Here is a 27,712-nt window from a genome sequence, read left to right as displayed (position 1 = left end):
TGGAGCCGAGTATAGAGGAGCTTCAGCCGTTAGGACTCTACAGTATATCGAGAGCTAAATGGTTTACCGTCTCAACCGGTACTTTAACATCATCATGAAATGACCACAGTGCAGTAAAGTTCAGTTCACTTGTGGAAGGGTCGGAGCAAAGTGTCTTGATAATAGCGGTAATAAAGCTGTCTTCTCTCCACATATAATATCCACCTATTCCCAGTCTCTTTTATTGAGCGCTGGCAACAACATTAAGGATAAGTGCTGAAGTCAGAGGTTGCTTTAAGACTTCAACTTGTTTTATTTTTGTGAAATAATACATTAATAATCTTTTGAAAAATGCAGAAAATACAATATTATTATTATGTCATGGACATATGTCACTATTTTTTTTTTAAAGAATCTGTATTATTTGTTCAGAGAAACCCTCCACCCATTAGATTTTGTGTCCACTTGTCTTTTGCTGTCTCTGGTAGGGTAACGTAAGGTTCTTGCGCAAAGGAACAGATGGATTAGATATTGTTGATCTACACTTCGTTGTACATTTTAAAAACCACAGATGCAGAGGCCTCATTTCAAATCTTAATGGCATGTTTGTGGGGCTATTAAATGAGCTAATTGGTCTCCTGTGTTTGGGTACGACAGAAAATTGGGAGATTGGTTCAGCATTGGGTGGAGGTCTGCATTCTCTAAATCAGTAATTGTTAAAGGGACTCTGAAGGGGTCCACAGAATGATTAGGAACGGGTGGATTTCACTATTATCCGCCAAAGGCAATTCCAGTTTCAGATTGTGTAGGAACGACTACTCCAATTAGTTTAATGTTCACAAGCTAAACGTTTGTTGAGACTAACTACTGTAGCGACATTAGTGTGTCTGGAGAGTAAACTGCTGTTTCAGGATAAACGTTGAGCTACTGTGGAGGACTTAGTGTCTGGGTGAAAAAGACAAAACCAGCATGTGGTCACTGGTACATAATGTGGTTGCTCTGGTGTTCACTGCAGCTGATCAGGTGAGCGGTTTCCTGTTCAGCATCCTGCACTGGGACCAGGCCAACACATTCTCAGTCCCAACTCGTCAAATAACGCCACTTGGTCGGTGCCCCTCGGCGTCGGAGACCGACGTACAGAGGTACCCCTCTTGCGTTATTTTTAGACGGACCGGGAACGGCGTGTAAACATACGCTACGGCATATTTACGGCGTATATACGGCGTAGTTACATGCAGTGTCCTTTCAAAATAAACTTCCGTTTTCACAGGAATTTAGGTTAAGGCAACACAACCACTTAGATAAGGTTAGGAAATGGTTGTGGTTGATGTTAGCTTCACTGACTACCGACTCACGTGACTCACAAGGCTGACGATACCGACATGACAAAATAAGTCAACGTTACTTTTAGTTTCACAGGTTTCCTGGTTGAAAGTCTTGTGTTTGTTTGACCCAACCACCACCCCTACTGCCCGCCCGGAATGGACTCTCACACTATTAATACTACGTCGCGTGCTCCGACTGTTGAATAACGCTGTTGCTAACGGGTGCCTCAATGCGTCGGTTTCCGATGCCGAGGGTACCAAATGTCAGTATTTTAAGAGTTGGGAGTGAGAACGGGTTGATCAGGTGGCTACCTCCGGTTCTTAAAAGCGAAGCCAATGCTGAAGAGCCTTAAACTTGCATTCTTTCTAACAGCCAGCAGGGGGCGACTCCTCTGGTTGCAAAAAGAAGTCTGATTGTATAGAAGTCTATGAGAAAATGACCCTACTTCTCACTTGATTTATTACCTCAGTAAACATTGTAAACATTGTTTATGGTCTCAATCACTAGTTTCAAGTCTTCTTCAATACAGCATGATGTTCATTTAGTAAATTATGGTCCCATTTAGAGTCAAATAGACCATAAAGCAGGGGATGCTTTGGGGCGGGGCAACTTTGTGATTGACAACTTTAACCATTTCACGATGTGTTTTCAGTTCAGAGAAGTTTTGGTCGCCTAAAAATGTCTTATTCAGCGTTCGGTTTTACTTAGCTCCACCATCTCGTGTCACTTCTGGTTCCAAAAAAACAATATGGCGATGGCCCAAAACCAAGATGGTGACGGCCAAAATACTGAACTCATCCATGACATCCATTTCCCTATATACAGTCTATGACTGGGACATTTCTATGGTACACGCGGCCAACCTGTTACCTGTCAGTCTCCTTAACATCTAAACTACCATGTCCTCAGTGGGACTTCTGCTGTTGGAGCAAATTCAAACAAAGAAAACTGAACTAACAGAGTCAGCAGTAATTTGTCTAGTGCGTTGCCTCATTTCTTTCTCATTTAGAAAGAGAGGCTGTACTTGCTGAATCTGTCCTAATTAGAGCGGAGAGGCAACCTCAGCTGTACTGATGTCTAGTTGCACTGCTGTTTCCTTTGTCGTAGCTAAATGCTTGTGCTGGCGTTGATGAATGTCTTCTCGCACCGAGGCTTTTTAAACTCTTGACTGTTGGCCAAATTTGTGTTGAAAGGACAATAGAGTTGTGAATTAGTTGCTTTAAGCGCATGCACGCACACACACACACGCCTCACCGTATAATTTATGGATGTAAAGCATGCACAGAGTGTTCCTAAGCAGGAGATCAAGACATTCCTAAACAATGTGCACACACATTTAAAATAACCTGTCTGTAGAGACATGTTTGAGGTGTACATTTTGTGCATGCCTGTTTTTGTGTGTGTGGAAGTGCACATGGAGATGACTCACATGACTAGGCTGAAAAACGTTCAGTGAAACTAAAGCTGATTAAACCATTTTTCTTTTTTACAGCAGATATGTTGACTTGTCAAACACAGGTGTAACTAATAACGTCACTAATTGCTGTGTTGCATCGCAATAATTGGCGGAAGGGAGCCGTCGTTGATGTTATTAGATCCAGCTGTGCATTTCCTGCTACGGCACGTCAGAGCGTAACGGGTTTATGATTCAGACTTTTGGGAAAACAAGAGTGCTCTAATCAAGACTCAGAATATCAAGATTGACAGAAAAGAAAAAGGAAAAAAAGGCGATGCAGTCTGTCAAATCCAAAACACTAACAAGCCTATGTTGAACTCAAGTTCACTGTCAATACAGTTTGGTCTGTGTTTGCAACAGAAAATAATGAGAATCATGGGTGAGAAGAAATATACAGTTCATGTTCTTGACAATAATACGATTCAACTTCGTTCCTTTTGTTTACTAGTTTATCGAATGTTATCACCGTTACAAAAATACAAAAATAAGAGGATCAAGGCGATGTGATTCTTCAGCAAGAGAATCTCCACAAATGAACACAACTTTTATGATTTTTGAAGAGTAAATGTGATCGCCAGAAGTAAAAAGCTAACGTTATAGGCTATAAACGAACATTAATAATACTCATTTAGCCACTTGTTAGCAACCTCCTTTTTAAGACACAAAAATTCGCCATTGGGGTATTTATTGATGTATTTTATGTCGTAGAAAAAAACGTTAAAATCTCTTCAGCTTGTGTTAACCACAGACCTTATTTCAGGCATCTAACTAAAAAACTCATTCAAAAAACCCATTGACTTCCAGACGAGGGAACCAGAAGTGCTAAAATGCTAACTCATTTCCCGGTTTTAGGACTCATTCCTGCAGCGCTCTATATAAACTGAGCGCAATGAGCATTGTTTCATGTATTTTGTCACTTCCCAGGGACCAATGCAATGACTCCCACATGAAATCCTCTTGTCTGCACTGTCTACATATTTGCTGCCTCTGATGGGTGAACCTAAAACAGGTTCCTCCTCCCTCCAGGTCCCTCTCTCTGCCTTGCAGGGAAACGTAAAGCTGTGAAAAGCCTTCCTGCCCGGGGTTTAACTGGCGTCTTACTCGCCTCCTGACAAGAGTTGCCAGGGAAACCGTTGCTAAGGGAGCGTGGGCGGCGGCGGTACGGCCTGAATCCCAGCACGCACATACTGTAGATATAGGTGCACACGCGCACATATTCCTTTTCCTCTTTGCATCAACTTACGATGACTGAGTTGAAGACACTCTGGGGCAGAGTCGGAGAGGATTTGGGGCAATATTGGGAACATCGAATGGCTTATTGTCAAAATTAAGAGCCAAGAAACATGAAGGAGGAGAGCTGCATAGACAGAATGCAAATAACGTTACAATAGGATCTGTAGTCAAAGGGTATGAAGATCAGAGGTTTGCAAAGGCCCTCATTACCATTTCATTCATTCAGTTTAATAGTTAGGAGTGTATTCATTAGCTACAAAAATTAAATAATTTATCCAACCAACCTGTTGACCTAAAATAGCCATAATGAACCAAAACAACACCACATTAGATATTAGAAACTAAAGCACAACAAAACTACAAAGAAAACAGGGGTATAAGAAAAATAGATCGATGGCAAATGGATATCAGAAGTATGACATTTGTAATCAGTAGGTCAATAGTGCAACGGTGCAGAGTGCAAAGGGGGCTGGAATAAACATGGAGTGATTACTAAGCAACTGAGAATTAAAAACAAAAATATGGTCCTCTCTCTAGGTTCCCTGTTGTAGAGGAGGTCGTGTTGCTCTGGCTCTATCTATTTGGCGTGGAGAGGAGGTTGTGTTGCTCTGGCTCTATCTGGTTGGCGTGGAGAGGAGGTTGTGTTGCTCTGGCTCTATCTATCTGGCGTGGAGAGGAGGACGTGTTGCTCTGGCTTTATCTGGTTAGTGTGGAGAGGAAGTCGTGTTGCTCTGGCTCTATCTGGTTGGCGTGTAGAGGAGGTTGTGTTGCTCTGGCTCTATCTGGTTGGCGTGGAGAGGAGGTTGTGTTGCTCTGGCTCTATCTATCTGGCGTGGAGAGGAGGACGTGTTGCTCTGGCTTTATCTGGTTAGTGTGGAGAGGAAGTCGTGTTGCTCTGGCTCTATCTGGTTGGCGTGTAGAGGAGGTTGTGTTGCTCTGGCTCTATCTGGTTGGCGTGGAGAGGAGGTCGTGTTGCTCTGGCTCTATCTATTTGACGACGCCGGGAAGCTGCTTGACATCCTCCTGGATCCACCTTCTCACATATGTTCACATTATATGTATTATTATTTGTCATATGGATTGTCTATATTGTATTTTCATTATGTTGTTACTCTGTACACACGACATCTATTGCACGTCTGTCCATCCTGGAAGGGGGATCCCTCCTGTGTTGCTCTTCCCGAGGTTTCTAAAAAAAATGTCCCTGTTAAAAGGGTTGTTTTTTTTTGGTTACGTTTTTCATCATCCGATGAGAGGGTCGTACTGTGTGGGTGGTGTGAGGGTGTTGATCCTGTACAGATTGAAAAGCCCCCTGAGGCAAATTTGTGATTTGTGGTTTAGGGCTATACAAATAAAATTTACTTGACTTGACTACACAGGAAGTGAGAATGTAATAGGGACAGTTTGAAATACACCCTCATGCTCAGCTGCAGTGTTGTTGGACAGGTGTCTATATTGCAGTCACAGCCTGGAGACATGCTGCTCACTCTGTGAGCCACCATCAACCCACCACAGACTCTTCAATAGAGACACTTACACAGAGCTCCTCACGACACACACTGGGCTCTCTTTTCTCAACTATATCCCGAAAAAACAGCTACTTATTTTGCTTAGTATCACTTTTGTTTCGCTTCATCATTAATCCCAAATGCTGTTAAGTTGCGGTCACATCAAGCACAAAGCGAATTTTTGCTTCACTGTACTCACGGGAGTTGGACCGCCGAGATCATTTGTGTTCATTAGCGTCTCCGTCCAGAGATACCAACAACGACTTTTCTTTCCGCCATCAACCATGGAGGAAATAACCACTGTTGCTGCTTTGTTTATGTTGTGGAAGTCCCAGATATGTCAGAAAACCAAACGCCGTCGTTTCTGGGTTCATAACATCACCTGGCGGCGAGCTGTATTCGCATACAGTGCCATTGCACTGACTGTATCTAGCAAGCCACACGCTACTGCGGTATGAACCCAAAATAAACAGATTTTGCTGTGATTTAATTGCAATAAACGGATCAAAAGGATGCCGAAATAACTACATAAAGATGCTGATTTGTAAAAAGTCTGAATTCATGCTTTGTCAGGTCTGTCCGCAAGACGACAAGCAAACAACCTTTAAATTGCTTGTTTTCTAAATGGAGTTTGGATTGATCGGTGTCAACATTGTAGCTGCTCTATCAACACTCAACATATGATGACTCTGGGTGCCTGCAAACAGCCACAATAAGCTTGTCCTCCATTTCTGATTCAACAATGTCAGGACGTCAGTGACGACAGGTGGAGAAACGCAACGCCGATAGGCTTTCGCGATTCAGCGTCATGCGAATTTCTCGCTCTAGTTGAAAAATGTTGCATATTCATGTTGTGTCATTTGCGCTATTCACCTCTTTGCATTGACTTTGTATGAAATGTTTGCTTCAAACTTGGTGTGAACACAGCATTATACATCAGTAGTGAGGCTAAATTCACTGGATTTTCATTGGAATATTTAGGTCTTTCATATACCCTAATATTGTGGTGATTGTTATATGGTCCTCATTTGTACAGTTTTGTTTTTCCTTGAGCAAAAATGATGTCACATTCGGGTTTTGCCACTTTGCCACAAGTGACAACTGTGCTAAATCTCCGGGGACACTGCAGTCTGGTGAAATCTGTTGGCCAGCCGGACTCAGCGGCTCGCCTCATTGGCTCACAGGACCAGGATATGTTGTATGAATGGATAGGAGCCCAGATGGACCATATGGGCCTACTCTAGTGGGGATCCAGTCCAAGTGTGCAATATATACTCAAACACGCACACTCCATGTGTCATGTTGTGTCCCACTAACCCCAACCTTGTTATAAGAGCCAAGCTAACATATTGGTTTTAGAGATGTTTCTGTGTGTGTGTGTGTGTGACTGTCATTTGGGAATATATGCGGATGTCAACACGTATCTGTGACAATGTGCAGAGCAGCTGCTGGCGTATTCATCTTCGGAGTGTTAAATACACAGCAGCTACGTGCTAACAGCTAACACGGATCTAACACACTCTCTTTCCCTTTTCCATTTCTCCATCCTCACTTTCATTCAAGACCGTGCAACACATTTCCTCTCCCTCACCCAACACACACTCCCCTGCTCCCACGCACCACGCGGCTATTTATACCACAGCCTATTATTTCCAGCTCATGTCTTTTTAATCTGAGGGTAGCACCCTGCATTTCTGAACAGGTGGTTTATCCGCGCTCTTTCTCCCTCAGCCGTCCGTGACTCCTCCGCTCGTATACATGCGGGGAAATTATTTACATAAATCATCCATCTCTGTCTCGATGGAGAGGAGGATTAAAGACGAGATGGGAGGAGGAAGTAGACGAAGGACAGACGGGAAGATGTGCAGCATATTTTCCCTGCTATCGTGTGACCCTGTGGAAAATCCCACTACGGAGGCGTTTGAATTGTTCCAGCCTCTACACAGATGAATGATCTCAATGTTTACCCCTCGCAGAGGCCACACCGATGACTGTGGAACGTGTTTGACTGAACATGTGTGGTCACTGTGGAATGAAGTTAGCTCATCGTATTTAACGAGGCGGAGAGGAACGAGGACAGGAGGAACATCCCTCTCACTCATCCATATCTCCGGTTCTTTCTTTATCTCTCTCCTTCTTCCGTCTCCGTATCAGGCTTCATGGCTCAGTGTGACACACATTCCTGATGAAGTTAAGACGTAGCCAAAACATTAGCCGTTGGTCAAAGGGCAGGTTATAAATGATTTTAGGATATTTTCCCCCATTGTGCCATTCAGCTTTGTGTTTTTACAATAATGGGCTGACTGTGTAGACACATATTTTAGATAGTGTTCCAGCCCGAGGAACCCAAGAGCAGACCTGGTGTGAATATTTGCTAAAAAATGTTGTTCCAGGAGGTGCAAAAGGGCATGTCAGAATCTTCTCTTTCCGTGGTGGGACGGAGGCTGGCAGCTGTATCCATTAACTAAAGGTATAGACGAATGATCTGGAGTGATAGATAACGAGCATTTGCAGTAAGGCTTGATATCGGCTCTCCATGCCTTTAAGGTATCGACCGTAACAACCCAGTACAAAGTAGTATTGAAACTTCTCCAGTCAAAAAATACCTGTAATCTATCCTTTTTTTGCCCAGATCTAGTAAAAAAAACTTTTTGTATGGTTTTCCTCACAGCCAATCAACACAATCCTTCTTCGATTTAATGCGACGTGTGATTGGCCCACTACCGCAGCAGCTACAACCCATACAGTTGGGATACATCAGACCGGCAATACGTCATCCAGAATAGGTTCTCATGGCCAAGCCCCCTTCTGGGAGAAAACAATCCCGTGTCCCTCGTAGACGGTAACAGAGTAAACAGAAGAAGTTGAAACATGTCTCCAAACTTCTACTTTAAACAAACCGGTAACAGTAATAACGCTATGCTGAAGAGTTGCTGTGTAGTTGGTTGCACCAACAAAAGATTCAAAAACGCTGATCTCTGATTTGTTCCCCTGCTGTGTCCTAAAAAAGATTTAATAGAGGGGCTTAATGGCTCCAAGCTATAGACCAGAGCAGCATGGCTTTATGGCTCCAAGCTATAGACCAGACCAGCATGGCTTTATGGCTCCAAGCTATAGACCAGACCAGCATGGCTTTATGGCTCCAAGCTATAGACCAGACCAGCATGGCGTCATCTCCGAGGCTGCGCTCCCTTTTGGGGGAAAGAAACTCGCCGTCACAGGAGAGAAAATTATGAAAAGCTGTTGTGTAGCGGGTTAACCGAGGCTTTAACACTGAGATCTGAGGCACATACGATTCATGAATATTCACTATCAGGTTGGTAAAAAGCTAAATGATGCTGCTGACGGTGACTAGCATGGCTAGCTAACGTTAGCTTGAGTGTGAGGCTGCTGCAGTAATCCAGTCATACATTAACGTTGCATCAGACTGTCGTCTCCAAATAAATCTCAGCCTATAGATCAAACAGTTGGCTGTTAACACGTTGGTTATTTACAGACAACACTTAGCCTGACGGGACTCAATCAACTATGTATAGAAGTCTGGATAAGCAATATTCGACCACTGTGTTGGTCGGGGAAAGACTGAAGGGACATGACGGTGATCAACCTTCATTTATTAAGGTATCACAAATGCTCAGGTTCAGGCAAGATCGCAAAATAATAATTAAAAATGTGTATAAAAGAAACATTTGTTTAACAAGAGATGAATGCATACAAACTTGTCAAAATTATAATCCAAACACATGTCAAATTGCATCAAAGTCTGTGGGATCTTCAGCTTTCTATCCCCCAAAAGGGGGCGTGGCCTTGAGTTTTTTTGCGAAGTACCCTTATGTACCTGCTGCACGGTGGTGCAGTGGTTAGCACTGGCGCCTCACAGCTAGAGGGTTGCAGGTTCGAATCCGGCTTGGGACCCTTCTGTGTGGAGTTTGCATGTTCTCCCCGTGTTAGCGTGGGTTTTCTCCGGGTACTCCGGTTTCCTCCCACAGTCCAAAGACATGCAGGTTAGGTTAATTGTGGACTCTAAATTGCCCGTAGGTGTGAATGTGAGCGTGAATGGTTGTCTGTCTCTATGTGTAAGCCCTGCGATGGACTGGCGACCTGTCCAGGGTGTACCCTGCCTTCGCCCAATGTCGGCTGGGATCGGCTCCAGCCCCCCCGCGACCCCTAACGGGATAAGCGGTTGCAGATGGATGGACCCTTATGTACCGGTCTGATGTATTGCCTCCACACGGCTCTGATCACGGAGATGTCTGAGCCGACAGCTAGCAGCTAACGGTGCTCACAGCACGCACAGTGCCAACAACGGCAACAGTGCGGCGATTAGCTAGCCAGTGGGACACGCGCATCTTCCATTCACATGATGGGTATCAAATGAAGTAATCTATTCGTATTGGTATCACTTTAAGGATAATGGCATCATCGTTTTTTAAACAATACCCAGCCCTAGTTTGCAGTGACGTGAAGGCAGTCAGAAACCCCGGAAGGACAGTTAAACTAGTTAGATACAGATAAAGAGATTTGAAACCGTTTGGTCGGGTGGTTAATAGAATAACTTCGGATAACAGGTCAGCCAAAGCTACAGTTATTTATGTAACAAATTAAAAACCTGGAAGTTCTTTGAAGAAGGTTTATGATTCAAAGCTTGGATTGAATAATCATTTTAAACAGATGTTGGTGTGCAGATGCTTTTCCCAGTCTGTAAACTGACAGCGGCGTGCTGATTAGATGTGAAACAGCTGCTCAAAAATGACCTGACAATGTTTGTTGGCCAAACAGAAATTCCACTTCTTCCAAAGCTTATGCTAGCTTTCCTTTTTCAAGAAGCAGACGTGTGCTGCCAATTCATTTCTGCACTAGTCTCCTCACTCCTCCATTCTTTCATCCTACTCTCTCTAGGCCTCTACACATCCTGTACTCGCTCTCGCACACCGGGGCTGATATTGGCCTCTGTATCAGCAGATGACCTCAGTCACTGATCCACTTGCTGCCTTGTCTGTCATCCGCTGCTAAATATGGAGCATGACCGGAACCGGAGGGGGGGAGAGGTGAGGCAGAAAAGAAAGACGAATGAAGCTAGACGGAGACAAAAGGGTTGAAAGTGAGAAAGCAAAAAGGGGGGAGGAAAAGAAGAAGAAAGGGAGGGGGGTGCTGGCAGCCAGATCCATCAGGCTCTCAGACCTACACAGTCTGTAAAATTCCTGGCAGATCCAAGTTCACCTCGAATAGAATTAGAAGAAGCATTGACTCACACCTGAAGAATGCTTTACTATGTGTGTGTGTGTGTGTGTGTGTGTGTGTGTGCGTGTTCTTGTACTTGGTACATAGTGAGGACCGAAAGTTTTTAACCGACAGAATGAGGACATTTTTGGAAAGTGAGGACATTTTGGCCGTTACTCACTTCTTCAAAGGCCTGTTTAAAGGATAAGACTTGGTTTTAAGGTTCAGATTAGAATTAGGGGTAGAGTTAGGGTACGGTTTGGGGTAAAGCTTTGAGTTGCGATATTTTAAAGGGGCAGTGTGTAGGATCTGGCGGTATGTAACGGTGAGGTTGCAGATTGCAACCAACTGAATCCTCCCTTGTGTGCCAAACATGTAGAAGAACTGCTGTGGCCGATGCAAAAACTAAAATGGCCCTATCTAGAGCCAGTTGTTGTAAGAGTAGTGTAGGTCATTTGGAGCAAAGCCGGTGCGTAGATTGTGTGTGTACGAGGGAAGTGAGTGGTGAAGCAAGAGAGAGGGAGAGAGTGGCGGCGGCGACGGGAGCGAGTAACATTATGGACTCCAGCCCAAGCAGGAAAAGTTAACAGAGTTTGGTTTGTCCGTTCTGGGCGACTGTAGAAACACGGCGGCGCAACATGGCAGACTCCGTGGAGAGAGGACCCGCTCCCTACGTAGATAGCAATGGCTCATTCTAAGTGGCCCCGACACACTAAGCCAACGGTTGGCCGTTGGGCAGTTTGGGGCCGTCGGTGAGCGTCTGTCGGCTCTAGTCTGCCCGTGTTTGAGGTTTTTCGGCCGATTCAGCACGTTGAATCGGCGGCAGAACCCGTCGGTGAGAGAAATCACTGATTGGCTGTTCAGCTTCAACGAATCAGTGCACGAGAAGAGAAACGAAAGTGAAGAAAGTGGTGAGTCAGAGAGGTGTGAAAATGGTCGACAAACGCCGCTTTGTTTCATGTACGTATCATAACAACGGCTTGTCTATCCGCCATACTCTGCCCCTCCGGTTTCCCTTTTTGATTGACGAATACAGACTACCACGACCTGCTGGTGTGGAGAGTTATTTCATCTCACGCAGGCACAGAACGTACATGCTAACTGGTAGTCGGCTGTAGTCTTTGTGTTGTGTTTTTAGTGCAATCTTTTGGCCGAGACAAAGGCGACGTAAGGCGACGCAATGTGAGGCGACGCAACAGTCGGCCTTCGTCACCGCTAGTTCTTTGATGACAAGCTGCTGTGTCTGGGCCTTTAGGTAATGGTAACAGATAAAAAAAATGCAATGATTAATTTGTGATCGCGATTAACTATAGACAATCGTGCGATTAACCGTGATTAAATATTTTAATCGATTGACAGCCCTAAAAAAAAAAAAATTGATGTCGTTTAAACATTTGGGTCTCTCCTGGAAGTTGTTCACAGTGTTGTACTTGTATAGTATATAATAATAGTTGTGCCAAGAATGAAAAAAAAGCTAAAGAGAAAAGTGGGTGAGGATGTTGGATCGTCAGTTTCAGAAAGTTACAGAAGTGGATCGGACAGAGACCTTCTAATCCACCTCAGGAAGGTGTAGGGCTATACTGGCCCCTTAACACATCACTCCAAAATGTTAAATAGGTGTTTTGCTTGGATCGGTATCTGGATACAATTATCACATAGGCCTCCAGAGAGCCTTCCTGCATTCATTATGTTTCTCCTTTAATTAGTTTGGATAAGCTGGACACTGGTGTTTTGACGGTGTTACGCTGTCCCTCCGGTTGCCATTCATGTCATCACAATGTGGTGAGCAGCAGCTGCCCTTCATCTGAACTGGTTACCAAAGCAGTCACCAAACTGACGCTAAAGTTAGCTGTTTACGTCTCTGCGTGTGGTCATGTGTTGGTGAAGTTCTATTCAAAAATGTCCATGACGTGCACCCCCCCGTCGGTGTTTGCATGTGAGAGTGTGTGTAGCCAATTCATTCTAATTAAATCCTTGAACACGTTCTAAACCTCGGCCAACATCTGGCCTCCATTAATACGGCTCTGTGTGTATGTATGCAAGTATGTGTGTGATGTGTTTTCTAGCTGTATCCAGAGACTCATTATTACCTGAGGGGAAAGAGTGGCCTTGTATGGGGAAGAAAAACAACTGGGAGCATGCAAGGCTTTGTGTGAGTGCGAGGCTGCGGTCCAACAGTCAAAAAAAAAAGTGTCTTTTCTGAACCACTTTTCCCTGACCTCAACGGAAAACGTCTTGAGGTCACGGAAAGATGAAGGAGAATTCATGAGGACTTAGGAAAAGACAACCGCGGAGCTCAGAGAATCCGACTGCATTTACATGAGGCTACGTAATTTATGCAACGACGGATGTTATTGACGAAGGTCTGCCGCAAGGAATAGCGGGATGGCATTGTCTCCTTTCCTTTGGTAAAGCATGGTCCAGGAGTGAAAGTATATTGAAGTTCTTGGCGGTACTACTAGGCTAGCCCAACCTTCATCGCTTGATATTGTTCTCCTCCCACCCCTCAGCTTCATGCATCCCTGAACACACGATTCAATGCCTGTATGGTGTAGAAAGAAATTAAAAAACACTCATTATTTATTTAAATGGTGGAAAGTGCAGCAGAATAATTTGTAAATGTTGACAGAACTCTTTAAGTAACTTAACTTTTTAAGAGTTGTTGTTGTTCCGACTGGGGACATTTACGTAAAATTTACCAACCGGGGACTCGCATTTGAATGCAGCACAAATGTCCTATATCGCAATGTTAATTAGGGATCATGTGATACACCACACAGTTGTACTGGCAGGGATACGTAGTATCGATGTATAAAGAGAACTGGATACAGCGTTGGAGGGGGGGCCCCGTTCATTCCTATGAAAGTTGCTCAGTGGCACATGAAGCCAAAATGGCACGACTTCCGAGTGGAAAAGTACCCGGATCTTCCGCATCCATTGGGCCCGTGGAGTAAGCACAGTAGCGGTCGCTCGGTCACATGGCTCGGTCACGGGGTCACAGCTGTCACGCTGTCGTTATACCTCTCCATAGCATTTAGAGAATTCGATCAGCTGTTATCACGGATGCCACTTAGATACTTCCGGGTCATTTAACTCACTTCACATTTCAGTTAGGAACCTTGCTAAACAAAAAAAAAAGACTATTCGACCGCAGCCTATGTGTGAGTGTGAGTGTGATTGACTGGTGGTGGACAAGAAGAAAAAGAATAGAAATGGAAGAGACAATGATGGAAGAAACAATGGTGCCTCACAAAGTGAACAGACTTTATAGTGCTGTATTTACATGTTCTTACCTTCTCTGCTGGTCCATCTCCTCTGGTGTGGGGCCATTCTGAACCTGGGGGCTCTGTCTAGGCAATGTGGGGCCTGTAGGGGGCGACACAGACACACACAGACAGCCCCATGTTAGACATTCAGCTGACATCCTCAAAATGACTGACACACAACACCTCGTGTACCATTTCAGTAATCGAAACATAGATCTACAGTCAAAAACATACAACATTTAAATACATTTCATATTACGTAACAAGATACTTAAAGCTTCTAATTAAACCTATCAAAAGACAAAGTTAGATAGAGCCACCGGTGCTAGAGATGTTAATAATTAACCGTTTAACCGTTAACCGACATTAAGCATTTTAACCGATTAACACTATCGGTTAAAATGGATAAAAGAAATGTTAATAATTAATTAAAAAAGCTGAGCGGCTCGTCACTTTAAGGAGAAAAGCTGGTCCACCTTAAGAGCCCACCTTAAGAGGCGGAGCCGGAGTCGCAGGATACAGGAAGTTGTACACACACGGCTACACCTACGTTCACAGCTATAACGCCACCGACAACCCCGCATTCACCGCCGCCACACACACACGGTCTGTAAGACACTCGTTAAAGTTACGCCGCACTGACAGACTGTGTGTGGCGGCGGCGAGCACGAAGCCACCGGCAATGCTAAAGCTGCTAACGTAGCACAAACACACTGTTTGTCTGGCACTCGCTATCGGTTAACGAGGGTCGGTTATCGGTTAAGAACATTTTTCAAAATTAGCATCCCTAACCGGTGCTAGAAAAGCCTTCGAAGCAGCGAGATACATCTGGTTGCCATGGTAACAGAGTGTTAGGTAAAGGACCTACTGGGTATTTAGCTTCCGTGGATCTCAGGTGCGAAGGGTTGTGGAGAAGTCACCTGTCGTGTAAGTGCTCTGTTAAGTCGGTCAAACAGTCACTCAGTATGAAGGAGGAACACGCAGCAGGTATTAGCTGCCTGACTGATGAAGAGTGATGAATACAGTTGTAGTTGGGAACTGAACCTGTGACACTGTGTCTTTAACTGGTCAGGGACTGTCAAATGATTTCAAAAATGGTTCAAAAAGTTTTCAAACCCTTTGAATTTGTCAAGTACTTAATACTCTTATCAACATGGGAGTGAAGAAATATGCTGCTTTATGTAAGTGTATGAATATATTAACTATTGGAAATCAATTAACAACACAAAACAATGACAGATATTGTCCAGAAACCTTCACAGGTACTGTATTTAGCATAAAAAGTATGCTCAAATCATAACATGGCAAACTGCAGCCCAACAGGCAACAACAGCTGTCAGTGTGTCAGTGTGCTGACTTGACTATGACTTGCCCCAAACTGCATGTGATTATCATAAAGTGGGCATGTCTGTAAAGAGGAGACTCGTGGGTACCCATAGAACCCATTTACATTCACATATCTGAAGGTCAGAGGTCAAGGGACCCCTTTGAAAATTGCCATAACAGTTTTTCCTCACCAAAATTTAGCGTAACTTTGGAGCGTTATTTAACCTCCTTTGCAACAAGCTAGTATGAAATAGTTGGTACCGATGGATTCTTCTTTCTAGTTTCATATTTAACCAGTATCTTCACTCTAGCTGTAAAACTGAGCCTGCTAGGACCTAAAAATCACAAGTTGCGTTATATATGTTAAAGAAATGAGTGGCATCAAAACGAATTTGCGTTAACGCTGTTAGCGTGTTAACCAGCCTTAATTTGAACCCAAACCACAATCTTTTCCTTAACCTGACCAAGTAAACTGAGTAAAAATACCTAAAAAGAGACTCTATGCATGTAAGAGCATAAACTGACTCGCCGTCCCTGACATGTCCAAAACTGACACTAGGGGGGCACCTCGAGCGTCATATTTGAAGCGCAGGGCCACTGACCAGACGTCGGTATTTGACGAGTTGGAAGTGAGAAGAATGTGTTGGTCTAGTATAAACTGTGAAACGCTGACAACACACACTGCCGTACCCTCGGTAGCCTTTGGCACGAGAACAAGAGACACCCAGACATCACTGTCTCATTTACACTTGCTAATGAGCTGTCTTTTCTGCAAAAACCTGAACGGGACCAGATGGACCAACATGGAGCTCCTTCTCCCTCCGTACCAAATGGAGCAGATTCCACTGCACATAGTATTCAGCCAAGTGTTAACTGTCTGTTTGTCTGTCTGTCTGTCTGTCTGTTCAGACAGACAGATAAAACATGCAGAATATGGGCTGCAGCCAGGCTGACGACTGGTTCTGTATTCCGGCCCGCTCACACACGCTGACCCCACTTATCACTGGTGTTGGCATGAGCTACTTTTCCACAAGAGAAGAAAATAGAGTTTGTCACGTCTGAGTTGTCTGTTGTTTCTTTTCGTTAAGACCTGTGGATCCTTAGTGGGAGCGCATCCCTGCCACCAGCAAATGTGCAAAATCAGACGCACAAGAACAGAGACGTGATGCAGAACTTTCTAAAACCGTAGAAGACCAGTTAATCCCTGAAATCACAGAGCAAATGCATGCACACACAGATGCAGCAGTGAAACTTGGTGTTCCTCAGGCTACCTTGTGTAGTCTGCTGAAAACTAAGACAAAACAGTCATGGCTGCTGCTGCTAGGGATGGAGACAGAAAACAAATGTGCACACGGGGAAAGCACCTGTGGTTGAAGCCGCCCTTGAAACAGCTGAAGCTGCTTTTGACAAAATTCAGTAAATAGCGAAGCTGTCCGTTTCATTACTTTGTATTGATGTAATAAATATAAAAATGGAAATTAGATGGAAATATGTATGTGAAATAAAGAGAGTAAAAAACGGTTATAACTAGAATGGCACTGGGAGAGCGCAGACCTCCGCCAACGCATGACTTTAAAAACAGATCACAGCTCACAGCAGGCGGTACCGTGAGGTGGTCTGCTTGTTATTAACTCGGTGTGTTTCCGTGTAACGTATCGGCGGATGCCTCTCTCGTTCAGCAGCCTTGTTATGTCTGTATGACGTTACACTACGTTGTCTCTCATCCCGTCATCTACCGCTTTTTTCTTTCTCACCGCGGACGGCCAGCAGCTCCCGCACACACATCCACACACGCTCACACACTCTGCTCTCAGAAGGAGGCGGGGTCACACGTCATCAACATGTCATCAGTTACACTGTGCATGTGTTGTACCCTGTGGTTTTAATGCTCAGGCTGATCAGAATCCTTAAAAATATTCCGGATTCCGTATCATGATCCGGATCGCAGCCAAAATCTAATGGATTGTTCAGTGTGTCACACCCCATCCGTCCAAAAAATGCCATTCAAATCCATCTCAGACTTTTTGAGTAATTTTGGTAACGGACAAACCAACAAACCAACAAACCAACAAACCAACAAACCAACAGACCAACGCCAGTGAAAACATAACCTCCTCCCTAGGCCTTCGGCCTTGGCAGAGGTAATAAGTGCACTGCAACAGCATTTTTTATGTTAATTGGTTTACTTTAATTTTACTTCTCAGGAAAGAAAACAGAATAATTCGCCCCTCTGGCATTAACCTGCGTGAATCTCAGGCATAAACTATTATTCATCAGTTTATATTCATTCATTTTTTTGCCCCTGCTTGAGTATTTCTTTCTCCGAGTACTGTCCGTTTCTCCCTCCTCCTCTCACTCACTGAAGGCCCTTTGAGACAAAGCGCGACGACGCCACCACTGCGCTCTGAAACCCGTTCTTTCCACACCGCGTGCTGTGATGTGAACCCAGCAGCGAGCGCCGCTCAGTTGTGTAGCGAGCGGTCACAACCAGCTCTCTTCTGCCAGGTGTAGCTCTATTGTCGTCCGGGTGTAAACAGTCGGGAGGGTTGGAAGTATGCCCAGCGGACCCTTGCATACTCTCGCATACTCGCCGACGCAGAAAGTAACCTTGGCTTTAGGGGTTAGTTCAACAGAGTGGCAACTATGAAATGATCTCACAATTTAACTACTGTTAACATCCCAGAGTTCACATAAAAATCTACCCAATGAATCTGAGAAGAAGTTTAGGATTTAAAGTGATGCACTTACAGACACAATAACTTTAAACTACGAACTCGGAAGCCAAATCCAAAGCATGTGAGCCAGTCTGCCCTCTGCTAGAGAACATCCCGGACCTTTTAACAGCAGCATGACATGAAACGAGAGAGAATAACACTCAGCATCTCCAGGGAACACAGAATAGCCATGTCTACATCTTACAGTAGCTCTTTATCTGCCGTGATTATCCAAATCCTCTCGTCTTATTACCATCTTGATGGTTTCCTTCTCGTATTGTACGGGGCTCAATTGAAATAGTATTGAATTAAGCCGAGTCCACAGGCAGTCAATATCTGCGACTGTAATTGCTGACATGGTCTCTCGTCTCCATCTTCCGCTGCCTGTGGGTGTAATTGTGTTACTGTCTGCTCTAATAGAACTTATGTGCTAATAACAGAACACAGACAGCAGCCGGCAGGGCAGGAGGGGAGGCTGGAGATCAGATAAACGGGCCTGACATTCATTACAGCCTCATTTTCCTATTAGACCCAGCTTTTTTTATTACACAGCTTATTATCACACTATTTCAACACGAGGAGCTGGAACTTTACTGCACCTCACATTTCTAAATGTTAACGTCAGACAGCACCCCACTACTAGACCCGCCGACTCTAGAGGTGCCTTCTCGAAATATTTTCCCTTCTCGCCAAATGGAAGGTCTTAAAAGATGTGAGCTGAGTCAATGACCCAAGACAGCAGCACTTAGACATGGCCTGCTTCCAAAAACACTATCTGACACAATACTGGGCAAAGAGAGAGGGTGTGGAGGAAAGCTAAAAGACAGGTATTCACAGACAGAGAACAAAGAGGGGCTGGGCTGTACTTCACTGTGTGAGCTGGTCATGAGGATGGAATATCTCTTCAGCAGGAGGACGAGGCTCATAATAGTTCATGGGACTAAAGCCTAAAGCCCTTTTCGCACCATTAATTCCCACGTCAATATATATTTTCTTATCTAATCTAAATCTAATGGATTGCTCATTGTGCCACACCCTACCCCTCCAAAAAATGTCATTCAAATCCATCACAGACTTTTGGAGTAATGATGGTAACTATTGTTTTTGTCAGGAGTACCTTTATGCAGAACGTAAATATCACGTATCGAAAAAACGACGCCATTTTTAAAAAAAATTCTGTTGATATTTCCGAGCTTTCGAACCATGACTGAAGGCTCTAATCAATCATGTTGTGCGGAACGGACAAATTCAAAACGTACAACACACAGGCACCATAGTCCGCGTCAAGACAGCAAACTTTATTACTGACGCAGACCAGATCCACTTCCTTTTTTTTTTTTTAGAATTATATTTTTCAAGATAAGAGCCACCATCGTGACAACACTGACATGACATTATATCACAAAAAAAAGCTAACATATTTAAATTACACAACTTCTGTTCTTTCACAATAAAAGCCCTAGACATATACACTGGGTAACTGTTAGTAAAGAACGTATATCGATAAGAGGTGAAAGCCAATCGGTCATTCCATTGCAACGTCAGCGCCCAACAGCAGAGCTACGCTTCCGTCATTTTGGACTGAAAGCGACTGCCGGACACCTGTAAAACGTCTGCCTACAAAGAGCCGTACAAAAGTAAAACAATATTATTTCTATTCTATTGTCATATTTAATATCTCTACTGAAATGGCCTCAATTGAACAATAAAAATATTATAAATATGAAAAGCGTTTTCAGTCCAAAATCGCAGCAAAACACCGGAGTTTCGTCTCTTTGATTCTATAGTCACTTCACTTTTCGCAGAAAGGAAACTCAATAAATCGCTTACTGTAGTTTAGGCTGTACAACAGTTTACCTCAGACAGACTGCCAGACGCGGCTCTGGGTCAGTGGGATCCTGGTAGCTGGTCCTCTGCCTGCGTGAATCTATTTAAACCTTTTATTGAAAAAGTGTTGCAACTGTTGCAAATTCGCTTTGTATGAATAGTTTTGATGCAAAATATTCGCAGGAGAGTATTTGTGTTGTTTATTTGTCACGCCCCCAGATTGTAAAGGCCTTTAAAGCTGAAGTAGGCGAGATTGGAGCAAATATGATTAAAAAAAAGCTATTTTTATAAAACGGTCGCTATATCGTTACAGTAGTACATGAAACGGGTAACCTGAAAAACATCATGTTCCTCTGTGTCCTCTGTTGCTCCTAACGGCATCTGCAAGATTTAACAGACCGGAGGAAAACAAGCAATCAGAGCTGATCTGAGGTCTGCTGTCCATCTGCCGTCTATGAGAGCTATGTCTATGTCAATCACTCGCGAACTCCGACCAAACGGTCAAACTAGGCAGCGCTGATCAAATATGAATCAATATTCTGTTACATTAATGTCTATTTCTCTCCTCAGATGTTTTCAGAATCATCTTGTAGTGCACGGTTTAGCTGTAAAATGAGAAAGTTTGTGATGCCGCCGCCTTTGTGAAATCTGGTGAAGGAACGCCAAGTTCCAGTCACATGACCGGAACACAGCCAATAGGAACGCTCTCTCAATGAAATAACCTGTGATTGGTCAAAGTCTCCCGTCACGGGCTAGAATTTCTAAAGTCTGAAAACAGAGCCATGAGGAGGTGCAGAAGTCTAGTTTTCTCTCAGAATACTTGAATTACAATATGCTGAAAGGTTATTATGGAATTTTTGCCAACTGATGCCAAAAATATACTGACTACTGAAGCTTTAATTTCCACTACTGATAATGAAGTTTTCTAGCTGAGTTCAACCTCAAAGTCACAGACACACCCACACACAGTGAAACAACGACAGAAGTCTGTCCCCATCCCTCTTGAATACCTACATGACGGCAGCGTCAGTGTGGGCCTCCTCTGGCAGCAAACGTAACGCCACAGTCCGTGGGGGGCCCCGTCTGACCCGTTGCCAGGCCTCAGTGCAACCACCACCCTGCTGCTGCCAGCTCCCCCGCTACAATCCTGGGAGCTCACATACAGAACCATAGCTCAGGCTTCTGGCTGGCTCTTCTCTCAATTTCCTGTGCCTCAGCCCGGCATCATCCACACACTGCTGGAGGTTTTGTGAAGCTCAGACTGATGGTTGTGAACTTAAAAGTTAAAGATAATAACAAACATGGAGCTTTGGTCTTCTGTTGCAGGAGCCGGTTCAAGTTCTTTATCCTCTGTAACGTGATGCCTGAGCTTCTCCTGACGGCACACCTTTAAAAAGATGACGCTGAAGAAACGCCCGGCGTGGTCGCTCTTTGTGCCGGCTCTCCGATACATCAGAAGTGATGGAAACAAAGGAAGAGGAGAGGGAGGGATGGAGAGTGGGAGGGAGAGAGATGAACATGAGAGGCAGAGAGAGAGAGAGAGAGAGAGAGAGAGACGGAGCTGGGGGATTGAGACAGAGACTGAGAGCTGGACAGAGATACAGGAAAAGGAGAAACAAAGTGACGCATCACAAAAGGCAGAGAAAGAGACAGAAATAGAGAGGGAGAGAGAGAGAGAGCTGCGTACAGGATGTAGTGGGACTCTCTACCTGATGGGTTGGTCGGCCAGTTTGTACTTCCTGGATCCGATCTATTATTCATGCGCTGGATACAGAGAAGGACACAACGCTGCTGCTGTCCTCCATATCATTACCAGTGTGTGTATGTAGGGACATAGTGAAGTCTTTGATTTCAATTATTCATTGAGATCCCAGGACGGAGCATTAAACATAAAGGGCGGGGTCACCAAAATAAAAAGAAAAAGATTTTGTTGTTTCCAGCCACGCAGAAAGTTTTGCTTTTATGTGTTAAGTCTTGGAGATGTATGTCTACACTAGTTGAACTCAGCTCGAGGCGACCGTTGACATTTATTGAGGAGGGCACACATGCGTCACATAAATGTAACTACCCATAAGCTGTTCTATACATTTACAGGAAGTGTGGAATACACTGAATACAGGCGTGCGGAGAGAAGGACCACCTCCACCCCAATAACATAAAGATGAATGGGAATATATTGGTGGTGCTCACAGCGTGCTTTGATTGGCAGCAATTAAACAGGTTTTGGTTTCGTTTTCTTAACGCTACCTGCGATTTTTTGTCTTTAATTAACCTTAGGTTAAACTACACTCCAAACTTGCGCAAAATTTTGGCGAGGAAAAACTGGCATGGCAATTTTCAAAAGGGGTCCCTTGACCTCTGACCTCAAGATATGTGAATGAAAGGGGTTCTATGGGTACTCACGAGTTTCCCCTTTACAGACATGCCCACTTTCAAGTCAGCACACTGACACACTGGTTTATGGACTACCGTTTTGAAGCCTAAAGTTCGTCATTTTGGCCCTCGCCAAATTTTGGCCATTTTTGCAACAGTACAACTTAACTCTGACTAAGACATCTTTAGACGACCAAAATGCTGATATTAACTTTCATGAACTGAAAACACACTGTGAAAGGTTTAAAGTTCTAAGACAAAAAACACGGACAACTCCCAGACCGGACAACACCGTGAAAGCGACCTGTCAATCACAAGGTAGCCCCGCCCTAAAGCATCCCCTGCTTTATGGTCTATTGGACTCTAAATGGGACCATAATTTACTAAATGAACATCATGCTGTATTGAAGAAGACTTGAAACTAGCGATTGAGACCATAAACTCATGTTTACAATGTTTACTGAGGTAATAAATCAAGTGAGAAGTAGGCTCATTTTCTCATAGACTTCTATACAATCAGACTTCTTTTAGCAACCAGAGGAGTCGCCCCCTGCTGGCTGTTAGAAAGAATGCAGGTTTAAGACACTTCAGCATTGGCTTCACTTCTCATGCTGTAATGTTAGAAAAAAAACTTTATTTTCCTCAAACTGTCTGCCTGAATATACCTGTATTTACCCTCTGTCTGACATGCTCTGTTTTAGCGCATTTCAACGGAATTGCAACGGAATTGCGTTGCCTTGCAACAGTTTGGGTCCATGTTTACTTCCTGTCAGCTGATGATATTCACATACACTGCAACAGGAAATAAACTGGGACACATTAAGATTGTTTACGTTTAAAACCGTGTAATGGTCTAAATATTGTATATTTGTGACATCACAAATGGACAGAAATCCTAACGGCTTGTTTCAAACGCAAAATTTCTGAATACGGGCTGTGTGTATTTCTCCGTATATTGAACCTTTCAATACTTTCACAGTATTTATATAGCACTTAAACCTGCTTTATACCTTAACAGACATGGCAATCTCACTTTTTACAATATGGGACCTTTAATGATTTTGTCTCCCTGGGAGAGTTCAAAGCACTGATAAAAAAACTGTAACTGAAGAGTGCAATTGCTATTCCTAAACTGGATTTTGTATCATGTATCTATTGCCTTTTGTCTGTTTTCACATGCTCCATTGTATGATTTTTGTAACTTTGTAATGGCGTGCCATCTTGGCCAGGTCTCACACAAGAGACAGGACGACACACAACAAAGGAAGGAATAATAAAAAGTCGAGAGGAGAAAAAAGGCGACATGACCAGAAAAGGACAAAGTGAACAGCGAAGGAGAGATTGTGTGTTTGTCAGGATGACGGAAGTGGACGGACAGAGGTAGAGGACAGAGTCATTCTCCTCCGTACGTCCAGACAAACAACCTGTCATCAAAGCTGCCATCCATCTATGTTGTGTAAGTGAAGAGCTGATGCCGTCACCTGTCAGAAGGTCAAGGTGTTGGTGTATATGTGCAGGATGAGCATTAGTTGTCCATTTATCTTCCCGTCAGAGACAAACACCGGGGGTTATGAATAATAGATGAAGCTCAGACTCAGACTGTGTGTACATTTTTAGCGTGTGTGGCTCCAGTGACTCTACACACTCGATGACGTACCCGCTCTGCAATCACAGACGAGACGCAAAGGAAATTCCAACTGTCTTCGCTCTGTCAAGGTTGGTCCGACTGTAAGACACATTTCCGCGTCCGGGTTTATTTAGACAGTCTGGTGAAAGCACAGATAGCAGGGTTACAGGGTGGAAAAAAATTTTAAAAGCTAGAATCCACATACAGCATCACATTTAGCTCATGACAGCATCGTCCAGGCATCTATAGCAACGTCTTGTGATTGGCTACAGCCCAGGCTGAGCAGAGAAAGGAAACGACACCCGCTCCATAGAAATATGTATTGCTTTAGTAAATAGCTTGACGTGTGGACCATGCTCCTGGATCAGATCTTGGCTCACATTATCTCACCTTATAAGACTAAAAACGGCTTACTTCAGAGTCGTATGAAGTCCCTAAACTGACTGATACCTTGGAGGGAGAGTGTGTGTGATGTTGCTAATTTGCAATACAACATTAGCCGTGTTTCCATTCAATATTCAAGCGAACTTTAAACAAACTTTTGAAATGTCCCAAAAAAAAGAAATGCAATTTAAGCGCGTTTCCAAACTCGGCTACAGCGTAGTTTGGTCAGAAGTTGGCGCTATCCCAACAGGTTCGGACCTCTCTGGAGCTCTCCTAAATATTGGCAGAGATAGGTTAACACTTTCCAGGTTAACAGAGTTGATAAATTGCACTTTACTCCTAGTCCTAAAAGAAGGACCAAATATGTGTTATGTCCAGTTACTACCGATTTCCTACTCTAGATGTAAGAGCCCAAACCACCTGTGACTGTAGACTGAATACCAAACAGAGTGCATAGCAGGCAGAATTAAAACAACGTCTGAAGAATCAAAGCTACTTTTGGGAAAGTGCCTTCCTAACGGCTCTTCTGCTGCTTCATCTTCCTCCTCCTGCTTCCTGCTGACATCAGTGTTTCCAGTAGAACAAGAAGGTGAAATGGTTCTTAGAGGTCTGATTAGGACGTTCTATCAATAACCATTATACTAGATGGCCAACGAAAATGGGCTGCCTGGCACACTATAGACCTACTTCATATTCTCTATTTGGCCTCCAACTCTCCTCGTCAATTGTTATCTCTCCACCTCTGTCCTCGCCCTCACATCCACCTCCGTTAACCTCATTACTTTAGAACAACCTCGCCGTTATTACAGTACGAAGGGGAATTCAAAGCTCACGCTCGCTCTCTGCTATTAAATTCAAGGACTTCTTAATGAATTTCAATGTCTTGTTTATTGTGATTCAAGGACTTTTACGGTAAGTCATGTCCTTAGGCCTCATCTTGTAAAGTGACGTCACCACTCTCTCTCTCTCTTGCTTCGCCACTCACTTCCCCGAACACACACACACACACACACTGGCTCTGCTATTCTCCAAATGACCTACACTAATCTTACAACAACTTTAGATAGGGCTATTTACGTTTTCATGTCGGCCACCGTAGTTCTTCTACACGCTCGGGACACGGGAGAGGTCGCAATCTGCAACCTCACCGCTAGATGCTGCCAGATGTTACACACTGCACCATTAATGCCCAGACACAGCAAGCCAACATCAAAGAACTATTGGCGATGAAGGCCGACCGTCGCGTCGCCTCACGTCGCCTTTGTCTTGGCCGACAAGTTGCATTTGAACACACCGCGAAGACAACGGCCGACGGCCAGTTACCATGTTCCGTGTTCTGCGCCTGTGTGAAATGAATAACATCTGCCAACCAGTAGGCGATCGGCCAAAAAAACTCAGACACGGGCAGACTAGAGCCGACAGTGCGGGACATACCTCAAAAAGTATGCCGACAGACGCTCACCGACGCCCCCAAAACTGTCAGCTGACCGTTGGCTTGGTTCTTATATTTTTCCTAAATCCACACATTGTGCAGAAGCTATGCCTCTGGGAAGCCTGTTAAATCATTTATGAGGTGATGAATTGATGAGTGAACTTTCAGCAACAAAGGATGATGAAATTCTCTTGGTTTATTTGTTACCCTGAATGCAGTTGTTTAAGGTCAAGGGTTTGATTCACACAGGATTAGTATTATCATAGGTTATCATAGGTCCTCTTTGTTCATCAAAGTACATTAATATCTTAATAAGCATTGGATTCTATAACTGTAGGTCTGTTTCTGTGTCTATCTTTGACTCCTTCACGGTGTCCTACAAGTTGGGGGATTATTTTGGGGCTCGGGGGAGTCAGGATGTCTAGAAGGGCAGTAGGATACCGACATCCACACCTCTGCCATCCTCACCTCCTATGGATGACTGCTGGATATTGGATTCCAACCCACTGCCCTGTTAGAATGTCTCAGTGACATGGCAGGGACCATCCTGAAACCAGTGTCAGGCGAGGGGGATCATGTGTCAGAGTGACACAACATGCAAACATGTACTTATTATAGTTTCGGATCTGCCCGGCAACAAGTGGCCCGGCCTATTAGACGACCTTGAGTGGTTGAGGTAAACACTGGGGTATCCACTGGGGTATTAGGGGAGAAGGGGGGTTAGTATGCATGGACCTGGGACAAACAACAAGTGGGCCAAAAGCATCCAGACCTGCAACTAGTTTGATAACAGATTGCCATTCGAGTCATATTTCAAGGACAAATGTCACAAATTTGCTGGTTCCAGCATCTCAAAGGTGGACATTTCCTGTTTTTCTTTATTTTAACACGTCAACAATTTTTTCATTAAACATATTTCCAACGCATCTATTCACACGAAATTTAGACAAGACATTGTTATTAACCCAAAAACACAGATAAAGAAATCGTAACATTCCAATCCAAACATTCCAAACAAAAGTTATGTGCAATAAAGTGGACACAAGAAAAAAAGTATTGACCAAAGTAAGAAAAATCAGTAAACCAACCAATTAAAATTAGCTAGGTTAGTGCACGTTGGTAGGTTTCCACTCTTTGAAAAAAGGGTCACCCAACTCGGAATGCAAGTAAACAAGTCATTTGTTACCAAGCTGTGACACATGAAACATCTCATGATGGGTAGAGGCAAAGAGCTCTCCCAAGACCTTCATAACAACATTGTTGAGCAACATATCAATGGCACTGGATACCAATAGATTTCCCAACTCCTAAATGTTCCTATAAGCACCACTGAGGCTGTTATCTACAAGTGGAAGGAACATCACTCAACCATCAACTGTACCCGCATGGGAGCTCCTCTCAAGATTTCCGACCAGGCGGTCAGAAAGTTAGTCGGAAGAGTAGCCCAACGACTTGAGAAGAGCTCCGGAAAGACCTGGAAGCAGCAGCTACAGTGGTCACAAACAGAACTATATGCAAAGCACTCCACCGCCATTGTCTCCATGCACAACCACCCTGGAAGACTCCATTACTTAAAATAAAAGGCCCGTTGAAGCTTGTTTGTAGGCAACATTTGCCTGTAGATTACCGGGAGAATGTGATGTGGTCAGACGAGACACAAATCTTTTTGGCAACAATACGACGTCCAAATTGTGTTGAGGAGGGATGGAGAATATTCTCCATTGTAAATAATAATAATAAAAAAAAATTTATTATTTTATTTTGAGTCAGTTGGGGTCAATAATAACTGTCAGAAGTTGAGGAAAGGCGCCACTCTCAGATGCAAAAGCCTAAATAATGAGAGACTGCAGAGAACATAGACTTTATACAAGAAGTGGATGTAGTCCCCCATTGGGTTGTGGACTACGGTTTGGCATTTTGGCCGTCACCATTTTGGTTATTTACAACCAGAAGTGACACGAGAGGGTGGAGATAAGTACAACCCAATGGTAAATAATAAATTTTTTAGGCGACCAAAAGTGTTACAATTAAAGGTGCTAAA

General features: G+C 43.9%; 1 protein-coding gene across 6 annotated transcripts in view; it reads right to left on the bottom strand.

The window, feature by feature from the left end:
* Positions 1-27,712, bottom strand: part of enah (ENAH actin regulator) — a 168,468-nt gene that overhangs the window by 43,627 nt on the left and 97,129 nt on the right. For all 6 annotated transcript variants that reach the window (XM_074616599.1, XM_074616598.1, XM_074616600.1 and 3 more), the window contains one exon: positions 14,016-14,088. In XM_074616599.1, coding sequence (XP_074472700.1) covers positions 14,016-14,088 — 73 coding nt within the window. The remainder of the gene's footprint in view (positions 1-14,015; positions 14,089-27,712) is intronic.

This window comes from Sebastes fasciatus, chromosome 18 (genome assembly GCF_043250625.1).
Source record: "Sebastes fasciatus isolate fSebFas1 chromosome 18, fSebFas1.pri, whole genome shotgun sequence".
NCBI lineage: Eukaryota > Metazoa > Chordata > Actinopteri > Perciformes > Sebastidae > Sebastes > Sebastes fasciatus.
The sequence above is the reverse complement of the archived record's forward strand: the minus strand, read 5'-3'. Positions and strand labels throughout refer to the sequence as shown.